Consider the following 13,506-nt stretch of genomic DNA (forward strand, 5'->3'; position numbering starts at 1 on the left):
GTACTTTAATTTTTGGCTGTCTAGAACTTAGTACATCTACAGAAATTTATATAATAGATTAATATCATGAGTCTAAAATATTGTGAATATTTATATTGTGGTACCTTATTTGTATCATTTGTATCAACTAAAGCAAAATAACATTAATTTTATACAGAAATCTCAAAAACAGGCGTATAATGCATTACCAAATAATATATTTTTAACTTAAACTTCAACTAAATATTTGATTTATTCTTCAATTTTAACTCGCCCGATGTATCTTTGTACCAATATAATCAATAGACATTCCAATACCTAGCATTAATGTATTAAACTTCTACTATAACCCAACAACAAATGTATTTCAAAAACAAACGTATAACAACATGTAACCTCGTGTTCGGTAAAAATCTAAAATAACTGTAAATCAATGTAATTATATTTAAATAATTTAGCCATACATAACAAACAATACAAATAATTGATTTGAAATTGTTTTTGATAAATATTATCAAAGTATATATTCTTGTATACAATTTATGTAACAATATTGGAAGTTTAATGGCTAATTTGTAATTTAGAAAATGTGAAAATTATATTATAAACCTAATCTTTGATTAAAGCTGTCATTTGTAAAATTACACTGTTCATTAGATGGAACTATAATATTTATGTTATTACGAAAATGCTTTGTCTATAATAATCAACGAATAAAAACCGCTAACGTATTCTACATATATTTTATTTTATTATTTATACTGTAATAGTTTATATCATTTTACTTAATAGATACTTGATATTCTTTTATATTCAAAACTTTCTGTCAACATTACCTATTGGCAAGGAATCAATATTAAAGATACCTACTAATAAACATAGTAGAGAAGCCAAGTTTAAAATATTTCGATCCTACTTGCCTATACCAACCAGCAGAATATTACTGTATTATATTTTTTCATCGTTCATCAACCAACCTTTCACATTGCAATCATATTCCTTTCACTTACCACCTACACTATAGTCTTCATTATTGTATCACGTTTTTAAGAAAGCAAACATTTTATAAAATAATTTTTATGAGTTTCATTTTTAATACAATAAATGTAACTAATATATTTAGCACTTTTGAATTATGATCAAGTTTTAATTTTGTGGTCAAAGATAAGATATTCTAATATAATATGTTTATTAATTACCAAATTAACTGCAACTTGTTTATTTTTTTATTGTTACTAAACATCAGAATATAATAAATACCTACTATAATTTATTAAAAGGTTATTACATTTTTTTAAAAACAATATCCATATAAAAAATATACCGATGATTTTTTTCTATTGGTTTTTTTTGCATGTTAATATTATTAATCAAAAATATTTTCTAAATAAATCAATTTTATTTTCTCTTAAATAAATTTTAAATAATAAATAGTTATTCTCTTTTCAAAAAAAAAAAAGTCATTTTAAAAAGCGATGTAAACATTATAAACCGAATAATAGTTATTCATTAATAATGAATCATTATTATATGATTTAGTCATAAATTTAAAAAAAAAAAAAAAAATTAAAGATATAAATACAGATTTGAATAAGGCTGAATAAGAAAAGAGTAACAGTGAAGAATATCATTGATATATGAGTGTTTGCAGTGAGAATTATGCGGCAGAATATAATGTATTCTCATAGCATACGACTGAGGGCCAAGAGCAACGTCTCCGGGTGCCACGACAAAACATGACTGATTAACATCAACCATAGAGCGTCGACAGAAACCAACGTTGTTCGTATGTATTCGTAGACATGAACATATGAATTCATTTGTATAGAACAACATATCTTGACAAGTTTCTCGAAAATCGATTTTTCTATTCAAACTATCCCACAAGTAATTAACTAACGTAGAACAATGTATTCAAGTATTAAATGCTTTATCATTATATTAAGTTTACGTTTCAACAATTATAAATTTATATTATACATAAACTATACCAAAAGAAAATAATATGTTATTAAATATTAATTATGTCATTATAATATAATTTTTCTTGTCACAAATATTGTGGATGTATACCGACATTAATATTATTAGAATTTACGAATATTTTATACAAAATATAACAACATATATTTATGTATTTTACATATCGCAGTAATATTCACTAAAAGTATAATAATTGTTAATTAGTATTGTGAATAAATAACAATTACAAATAATTGAATGTAAAATGTATATTACCTAATTAATTATAAGTGTTATGACTATAATGAGGTCAAATTAGGCAACGCAAATATACATATTTTTGCTACTAATAAGAATAAAATAACAAATATACAATGATAACGGGTCTTACAAAATAAAACGCTGCATATTATGTATAACTTCTTATTAAAAACATTGATTTAAACATCTAATTAAATACATTTTAGTTTATATATAGTTCTACTTGAAATGTATAAGCTTTCATATTGGTTAAAAAAAAGGGGTTAACAAAAACTCACATTGTTTTAGAACTAATTGAAGACTTACAATTTAATATATTATAATAGGTACGGTATACACCAAACTAGTTTATACAGTGTGGTTTAGTACTTAGTGTTATACTATAGATATCTACTTTTTTTCCTAATACTTAGTAATTTATCACCTACAATTCATTGTACTTCTACGCAATCTATACACTCAATAATATGTTAGTTCAAACATGCATTTCTTAAGTTTACAGACTTGCACCTAATTGATACATTACTATTTTTGATTAGTTTTTATAGATTAATTTTAGTATTATAAATTTATAATAACTTATTTGGAATCATTATCTATGAATAGGTATTAAAGTAAGTCTCTTAACCAGTTTAAAGTTAAAATTACACTAATAATACATTTAGTCATCGGGTAAAAGCAACATTTGATAAATATATTTTTATGAGTTACTTTACCTTTACCTACCATGTTTTATAAAATAAAATATTAACAGTCTTAGATCAGATCTATCTAACTATGTTTGTTCATTATTCATAAAGTAAACAAATAATAATAATAATTTCTATATATTTAATTTTTTTTATGTCAATGTTTGATTGCCTTATAACCTAATATCGGTATTACTCGGACAGTACAGTTACTATTTACACGATATACTCGTAATATGAGTACCGATCTTGTTTTTTTTATTTTCATCTGCATTGATCAAATACATACTGCACTAAATTATCGAATATCCTAATATAAAAAATATCCTTAGGGAAACTATGTTGAATTATGATAAATGTGTATCGAATACTGAGATTGATGGTTCATCATAAAAAAAAATATATAAGAAAAAAATAAATTTCAATTTCACGGTTTTTTCATACAATCTAGACTAATAGTTATACAGGTCATTGGCAGTTCTTTAAATTATTTGTATTATCTATAATAGCTACAACTGTAATGCATTAGTCTTACCTCCAAAAATGTTGAACGAATTCTGGACAACTGCCACATTTTTTACATTTCGACATTTCGACTATATCTGAAAATAAATATTAAATTATTGATTTTTACTTAAGAATTATGGCTAACGTTATTATATTTTACATCAATTTTATAATAACAAACTAAATATACATAAAAATATATATATATTATATATATAGTTTCTTATAAAAATATTTTCAGTGTTTTAATATTCTTAAAGAATTAGATTTTTCAATTCAAATCAGTGACGTATACATTGTAAAAGGGGTATTTAAATCCGCACTTTGATTTTTTTCGTGGTATATAAATATTAAAATAATTTATATGTATATATTTTTTAATATAACCTCCTAACATAAGATATTTCAATGAACACCACTGGCTCAAGAAACAAAATCAATAGATTTAAACATTCAATACATTAATTGATAAACACAACATTTTTCGATAAATTATAAAACATATAGCCTTAAATAGTATATGTATAAGTTATTTTTAGTTGAACTTGACTACTATTACTACGTACCACTAGTATATTAATTAAAATAACATGTTGCTAATATTTAGTTTATCCTTGTATGTTTTTTTTTACATTTTTAGAACATTTAATGATCAAATAATGTTGATAGATACCTACATAAATGTAATAGTTTAACTATCCGTAAATTACACTTAGTATGGTTTTATTTCGAAGAAATACATTAACTTAAATAATATTTAATCAGCCTTAATTAATAGGTATTGATTTCAACTTAGATTTGTTATTAAAACAATAACTTTTTTGAAAATACAACTCAATGATGTAAATAATTGTTTTAAAAATTAAAAATCTTCACATTCTAGTTATAAAATATTAGTTAGGCTACTAATTATAAAAAAAAAATAAATTTTCAATTTCAATGTACACAATAGTCATCTTGGAGGACTAATTACAGATACCAAGTTAAAATAATATTAAATTTCACCGCATTTACAACCACTATAGTAAGTTATGCAATATATTGTTATAAATATATATAATGTCGACCACATGTAAATGTTGTTTATCCATTGTTTCACAAAGACATAAATCTTGCTAACCAGATTGCCTATTGATTTCTTTATGGCCTTCCTATTTATATACTTCCAAAATATAAAAAAGTAAATAATACCTTTCAAAAGAAATCTAAAAATTTAATTTCTAATATTTTACTAAAAAAATAATTCACATCTATGAAGTAGAACCATACATATATTATATATTTGAAAATCAATCAATGAAGAAATAATTAATGAATCTCAATTAACTATATGTAATAATGTATGGTAAGGAAATCATCAATTTAAAAAAAAAAATTATTAATCATTTAAGTTTGTAAACAATATGTACCTATTCCTTTTTAAACTTAAATTTTTTCTGATTTAATTTATTTAAATCATTGTGTTTTATTAAAATGTATTAACTTTTGCCTTATTTAAGTATAATGTGTAACGTACCCATATTACAAAATATATAAATCTAAATACCTTATTATTATTAGTTTTCAAACTTAATACATGATTTAAGTTGACTTTATAAGGAATTGTTTTTATACAACATACAAATGACACCTTTTAAGTTTTACTTTGTTATATATAGTTGTAAAGATAATATCTTACTAATCAAAACTTAGTGAGTATCCGAAAAAAAATGATTTTCAATTAAATACGATTTGTATACAATTATGTAACCGTCTTATCCTTAAATGTATAAATATTTATTAAACATAATTTAACCACTAAATCAAATACCAGTTATAAATGTTTAAACCTAGTAATCAATCAATATCAAAAGTAAATACTAAACATATTTAACATTTTTCTTCGTCTAGAAATGAATATTTATTATTTAAATAAGGAGGGGTTGATCTTCTCCCCCAATGTCAATTACAATGAGAATAGTTGTAGGGTACATACCAAGAAATATATAATAATAATATGTAGCCTGTGGGTAAAATTAAGCTATATGAACATAATATTATTTCTTTGTACTCCTCCAACTATAGCGTAGGAGATATAAACGTGTTACAATGTATTAACGAACTGGAAAACGGAAACACGCGATGTTATCTTCGATTTGATTATTTATCGGTATAACAGAGCCCATAAAATTCAAGTATTTAAATATTACTTAAAATTGTATTCACTGTATATTCAATATTCATGTAATCATGAGTAATATATATTTAAAAAAATATTTATTATGGCGTATATTCTTAATTTCGTGTAGTTCAATCAAAATAAAAATATAATTAACAGTACATTATCATCAACAAATATTTGTTCAACAATTTAACTCATACCCCTAGGTATATAAATGACCAATTCAATAAAAAAAAAAAATGTTACAATTAAATATATCTCCCAAAAGCTACTCATCAACCATACTTAGTATAGATTGTAAATTGTATATTTAATTTAAATGTATCAATAAATTGTGCTTCATTAAACAATTTAAAAAATTATGGAAGATATTTAATATATTATGTACGTAATAAAATAAATATTTTTCATATTCTATAACAACTTTAAAAAAAAATACTTTATTAGATATTATTTTGATATAATTATTAATAACACTTTATTAGTTATCAAACAAATTAACCAATTTTAATTACTATAAGTAATTTATTACGTATCAAGATTAAAAAATATATAAGTATCGTTTATAAAAGATAAATTTGTTTGGCATTGTAAAGCAAGTGAATACATTATACAATATACATATTACCTAAGTCCAAAATATAAAATACATTAATACAGTAGCTGTACGTTAAGACAGTAAAAGAAATAATAAAGAACAAGTTGACGTAGAAAAACAAAAAGAAGTTTAAGAGGACTTGACTGGGATATAATCATCATTAATTAAACGGATGTTGATCTTATCCCGGTCAACAGTTGAATCGTATTCAGAACCAGTCCGAACCGAGTGTGTGTTTGTGCAGTAGTAGAATGCGACAAGTTACTGCCTTCCGATTGGATCGGTATAAATTATACAATTGCATGCCTAGTGCTTACCTTTATATGTATTACTATACATTTGATATCTATAACGGGATGGACCACTTGACTCCCGGGAAATAAAAAAATATAAAATAACCGTCGACAAGTCCCCAACTTCATGAAATAAAAATAAATGTTAAGAAAACTATTTAATCGAGAATTGTACATAAAATCAACTAAGCTTAAATGTGATTTAACAAAAGATATTTTAACTAACCATACCCTTAAAAATGATTAATTTGTTACTAAAATTATTATGATGACTTATTATTACAACACATAATTATTATGGAATTTGATTTAAAATACATTTACACTATAAATGTTATTAATTTAGTATGTATTAAGAACTATTATTCATTTATTTAAGTCCACATATTTTTATTTTTGTTAAAAACCTCCAAAAGATATCATACAGGCATTTGAATATTTCATAATATTTTCCAATATCGCATTATATGTATATTACTGTATCAAAATATATACAACTAACAAGTCGCAATAAAAAAAAAAAAAAAATTATTTTAACAAACCGTATTATTAAATATATGTCTAATAGAAATTATATACTTGTTACTAAGAATAATTCATTTCTGTTTTTTAATGTTAGGGTATATTTAGGGTATTATTATAGGGCGGTCTAAGAGTCATAAAACAGATGAAATTATAAAATATAATTAAATACTTTATCTTTATTTTAACAGTTGAATAATACAACATAAACGGTTTTCATAATAATAATTATTATTTATTTATATTTTTGTTTTTACTTTTTTAATATAATTAGCTACATATTTTAGTATTGTATTAAAATATATTGTTAAAACAACTAGGCATATATTTAAATATGTTAAACTTATATTAATATTATTATTTATTATTTAAAACATATGTGTTTTATTTTTAATTCGCTAAAAACGTATAACAATACATAATATTATAATGATTAATCTTTCAAAATTAAATACTATGAAGAATACTAACAAATTTACTTTTTAACAACTATTATTAAATACAGTAATTTAATTTTAAAAATAAATAAGATGGAAATATAGAATATAGTAATTAAAAATTAAAAATTCAGAAAAATCTTCTTAAAAATAATATTAAATATAAGATATTATAAATTGTTAAAAATATTCAAAGATAATATAGGTAGGTATGTTAGAACTAATGAACACAAAAATATTATAAATGTATTATAATGTATAATATTAATTATAATATTTTAAAATGACAAATATTTGATATTATATGTTGTGACGATTTTTAGAATGTCAATTTAACAACATCTCTAGAAAAAATGTAAAATCGGGCTTTCTATTTTAGGGATCTACAATAATTAATAACAATAACTAACAAGACCATAACAATAGTTTATATAAGTACCTAATATTGAAAGCCTGATTATTAGTTTTATTAATGATTTAAATTCTACAAATTACTAATGAAAATAAAAAAATTATACAAATATAGGTATTCCAATAAATTAAAAATAGGTCAGACAATTTAAAAGCTTAGGTAGTTAAAATATACAGGCAAGTAATCATTAACAACATTTTAGTCATTTAAAGAAATAAAAAATAAGATAATTTTTAAAATTAAATAAATAGGGAATTATAATTTTTCTTTAAATTTAGGGAACTTCCCGTTTATTGTTAAATTAAATAAATCCCATACAACTATGAGTGATTCAATTTTTATTTTACGTATTTATAAAATCATTACACAAGTATACAATTAATTAAATATGAATTATAAACAGTTAAACAATAAATATATTTTTTACCTATAATTTATAAATATCAAGAGTATCCATATTCCATATAGTAATGGTCTAAGCTGCAAATGTTTTAGATCAATAAAAATAATAGATATATTAACAAATGTCAATAATGAAAGACAATTTATAAACTTATACCTATTATATAAAATTATTAATTACTGTATTATAATATATATTAATAATACTGCAAATTATAAATTGACAACAAATTAAGCATACCTTTTCGCTTTTTTATTATCTTGTTTTTATTAATTTAATTTTAAAAATTCAATAATATAATTAAATTCTGAACCAAGTTTTGCTTGTTGTAATTTTAGCATATTATCGGTATAATAGTCTGTATCGATTATGGAGATATTAACACTATCAGGCGCTGACTTTAATTTACCATTTTATTTTTTTAACAAAAATGTGCATTTTATCTAACATTTACGAGTATTATTTCAAATCCCTCATAAAAACAAATTAAAATGCTGTTCCCTTAGATTTCGCCAAAAGCGGTCTTTTACTGCATTTTAATTCTATGAAATATAAATATTAAGTTATAATTTATAACTTATAATTAATAACTAATTTATAACTTATAAACTATTTCTTAAACGTAGCAAAATTTAAGTATTTTAGTTCTAGAGTTGCGACTCCTTTTTAAAACAAACTTAAAATGATTTTTTTTTATTACAACGTCTTACAACTAATAAGTTTTTTAAAAATGTACCTACTTCTTGAGTAAACACCAAAAATAGAATAAACGGGTTTAATAGTTAATAAATAACTTTTTCGCGTAATTTGTAAGTGCATTTTGACAAAATACCCAATTAAAATTTATATTATTCAAACCGGTAATGTTCTGAAAACATATTAATTGAGGACTTAATCGCTATAATTTCGTCCATCGTGCACCGAACCTGTGCAGCTGCAGGCTAATCCAGTCACCATAGACACGAGAAACGCCTGCATTTTTCTCAAGTCCGTCCGTGACTCACTACGCCCATAACATTAACTCCAGCGGGGAAACAATTCTACTTGAACATACGTGATTAGATATTATTATTATTATTATTTTCCCCACGCGAACAATATTCTTTTGTATCTACATTTGAATAACACACATGGGTAAACAAATTTATAAGAATTAATAGTAGAGCCCCAAAAACCGTGTGGGCAAAGAATTCTGTTTAATTGTTATAATGTATAATATTAGCTATTATTATGTAAATGCGGTAGTCCGTTTAATTGTAATGATTTTGACACTATTGTGTACCTCGACGTTTAAATGGAAAAAGTCACCTAGTCACTGGCAACATAGGATGTACTAACAAAAATTTAGATTTGACAGAACTAAGACAAGCCCTGAATCCTGATAAACTATAGTACCTAAACATGAGTTGAACAATTCAATACCAGATGATTTTTTTGAGATTTAAAGCATGCCATACAGTAAAACATTGTACGGTTACAGAGCATTGAAGTTACAAACCATCAAAAGATCCTAATAATATTTTCTTTCGTATAAATAATACAAAAAATGAATTTTAAAATAAAATACATAATGGAGTATAAAAAATAATTATAATTTTAGTATTCATAAGCAAAAATTAAATTTTGTACCAAATAAAATCCTGAATTGATGTTAATAAAAGCTAATAAAAAAATAAATAAATAAATGTATATATTTTTTCACCATCGAATTTTACAATTTATTTATTTATATTTTACAATATAAATAAAAGTTAAGATAGTTAAGTTAATAACTTAAAGATTAAATTTATGTTTGTTAAATAGGTACCTATCTCTTAATATATAATTATTTATCATTCTCCTTATAATTATCATCTTAGTAAATATTTTAAAAATATATAATATATAGATACTTAAATTTTAAAAGAACTTCAAATAAGTAATAACATGACATTTTGTATGAAATATCGCTTATTTAATCATAAACGTGGGTACTAAAATGGTTAATTGGGTTTAACAAGTAATATAGAATAATGTGTAAAATTTTACTTGTCTTCAGTTAACTGTTTAATGCTTATAAAAATTATAATTACCTTTTATTAAATTTAAAAAAAAAATGTGTTTTATTTTAAAATCCAGTGGCACTTCAAGGCAAATTTAAGCATATTTTTTAACACTAATGAATAAATAAAAATTATTATAAATTTAACTTCATTAGAATTATTCCATACAAATAAAATGACAGCGTACAAACAATAATTACAATAATTAAATTAACAAATTAATATTTAACCCTTAAATTGTAGGATGTTAACTATAAAAAAAAAACCCCCAAACACGTAACAACCGTTGCGCATGATCACTTCGCGAACGTTCGCTTCGTCGTCACAACACTAACTGACCATTCGCCAGACGCGTTTTCCCGGCGAGTACCGGTTCAAATCTCTTAGTGGTGGCGCGACGGTACGTTAGGCGACGTTCACGGACAATCAAAACTTGTCTATTAACACACCTACTACATACAATTTTTTTCAAAAGCTCAAAATTTTTTTTCTTCATATTTTAACATTTATCTACATTTTTTTACAATAAATACTTTATTAATTTCTTGAAAACTTTATACGTAACTAAACTACAAACATTGAAGTTTTGAAAATTGGTTTAGCAAAACATAAAAAGTTGTATTTGTTTGACTGATGTGTTATAATAAACTCGTTTGAGAAAAATGAGTCGTAAATTTATATACAATTTTAAATATTCATAAAATGAGCCCTCATGGCTCAGATAGATAAGTATTATTTATACCATTTATATATATTATACATAATAAACACACGTAAACAAGTTAATTCGGATTTCATAAAGTACAGTCTGTTCAACAAACCTAACTATTTATATAAATTGTTATAATATCTAATAGGTATCATTTTTTTTTTTATATATATGTTATGTAGTTGTCAAATAATATAATATAATTTCTTTTTTTAAATTAGGTATCCAATATGAATTTGATCATTGTTATAACTCGGAAGTTGATCATACGAAAATAAGTTTTTTTTATACGAATCTAAATAACTAATTTTATTAATTATATCCAAACTTATTTTGCATCTTACTACATTTTATTAAAATTCTACATAGTTTTTAAAAATTTTTCACTATTTCCTAATTTAAAGAAAAATCACAATTTTTTATTTCATCTATAGTATTTAAATCAGGATTTAAATAAAATATCAGAATTCAAAATTCAAAATTCAAATATTTTTCTCTTCACTAATCCAAAATATAACAGTGACCCTCTTCCCCCCTCTTTATACTTTTAAAAATAAAGTGAAAAAATTAATTAATAATAGTACAAATAATAAAAATAACTCATCTAACTCTGCAATAAAATAAACTCGAGTAACATTAAGTTAATGTGCAGATTTTTAGCTAGAACTGTAGCTTAGAATTTAAAATCCAGTGATTTATTGAAAATAAGACAAAGATTTTATAAAGATATTTGTAGATTTATTATAGACCTAGATTTTAACAAATCTATAAAAGTGACCTAATCGACACTTAATACATAGCAGAGCGGTACCTAATAACAAACCTATTTATGATTGTACTAGAATCATTATTTGTACTTGTACGTGTATTATTTATTATTTGTATCAATGTTGACTTCATCTTTAGGGATATTTGAAGTATGAAAAAACTGTTGTACTCACAAATTAGACGCAACATAATATTATGGTATAAAGTCAAGCATAAAGTTTCTATGAAACCAACCTTCTAGTGAGTATGATGTATAGGTAAATACAGTGACGTATTTAGGGGGGCTAGAGGGGGCGAACGCCCCGGCGGCATCCGATTTTTACATAACTCATCTTCTGTTAAGAAAATGAAAAATAACATAAATTGGATAATACTTTTTTTTACGTTTGTTCTAAAAAGGATAACGATAACGAGTGGTCGTCGAAAAGTAAGGCTTCGACGCGCTAGTTATGTGAAAAAAGTCAAATAATTTTTTTTATGTGGTGAAGGAGGGTTGATAAAACATTAGCACCCGGGTGCCAAATTTCTGAATACGTCTTTGGGTAAATACATGATAATAAATTAAATATAAGCTCAGAATTGTTTTAATTGTGCATACAAATATTTACGAATTATGTACAACATTTTAGTATAGTCAAAAACTTTGATATTATAAAACAGACAATTTCAAAGAAATTAGCAACAGTTTAAATTTTTATGTATAAATATAAAGGAAAAAATCATGTGTAAGTCGTCAATTTATTCTTCATAAATAATAATACTTACAAACAAGATACTAATTATTGAGAAAATTTTAATTAAATATTTTTGATTTTACAGATGACTAAATTAACGGACCTTTTCATAACATATTATTTAATGCAAGCATTAAATTATAAATACATTCAAATTAATTAGAAAATCTATTTCTATAACTTATAGAAGTCATATTTTTATTTATTTAGGTTGTTATTTATGTTGTTTGATCATCGACTTCTGAGTACTATTCATTTTATATTTAACCATAGCTAACATGAAATTTACTGTAACTTAATACTATTTCATTGTTAAATTTAAATTTTTAAACAAATATCATAAATAAAAAGTTAACAGTTAATACGTAAAAAACATGAACATAATATAAATGAGTGAATAAGAGAATACCTACACAATATGTATTACTCGTGTAGGTACCCAGAATTTTTAAATTCACAGTTTTAAATAAATAAATATTACCTATACATTCACATAATTTATTTTCATTCGCAAAATTGAAAGCTTTAGAATTAACATACTATTGAAATGTGTAGTGTCAAACATGCATGATATATCACTAACTTTAAAATGCATAATTGATACAAAATGTATAAGTCATTAATAATGATAATAATCTTATCAAGTAATTTTTATAACAAAAAAATAAACAAAAAGTTGTTTATTAATAAACTTTAACTAAAAAGACAAGCTAAAAATTAATTTCTTTGAAAAATATATGAACAAATTTGCCACTTGGTTTAATTTCATGCTTATGAACTAATCATATAATATTAATATTATAATAATAATTCATTTTACATTAGTATATTGGTATAGTGTTTTAGTTTAATATATTATGTATTTATAAAATATAATTACATAGGTATTTTACAATATTTTAACTCGATATTGTAATCTTATTTACTAACTGAGTAAAGACATAGTTATGAATACCTAACTAATATAACTATGTTTAAATCATGGAGATGACTTAATTGTATATGATATTTTACACAGCTTATAGCATA

At 23.0% G+C, this 13,506-nt stretch overlaps 1 protein-coding gene across 1 annotated transcript in view; it reads right to left on the reverse strand.

Moving 5' to 3' along the window:
* Positions 1-10,586, reverse strand: part of LOC114130175 (protein prickle-like) — a 163,635-nt gene extending 153,049 nt beyond the window's left edge. The window contains exons 1-2 of the mRNA XM_050198868.1: positions 10,297-10,586; positions 3,427-3,493 (exon numbers count right to left, since the gene is read on the reverse strand). Coding sequence (XP_050054825.1) covers positions 3,427-3,482 — 56 coding nt within the window. The 5' untranslated portion in view covers positions 3,483-3,493; positions 10,297-10,586. The remainder of the gene's footprint in view (positions 1-3,426; positions 3,494-10,296) is intronic.
* Positions 10,587-13,506: the final 2,920 nt, after the last annotated feature.

The sequence above is a fragment of the Aphis gossypii genome, chromosome 1 (assembly GCF_020184175.1).
Source record: "Aphis gossypii isolate Hap1 chromosome 1, ASM2018417v2, whole genome shotgun sequence".
In the NCBI taxonomy this organism is placed as follows: Eukaryota; Metazoa; Arthropoda; class Insecta; order Hemiptera; family Aphididae; genus Aphis; species Aphis gossypii.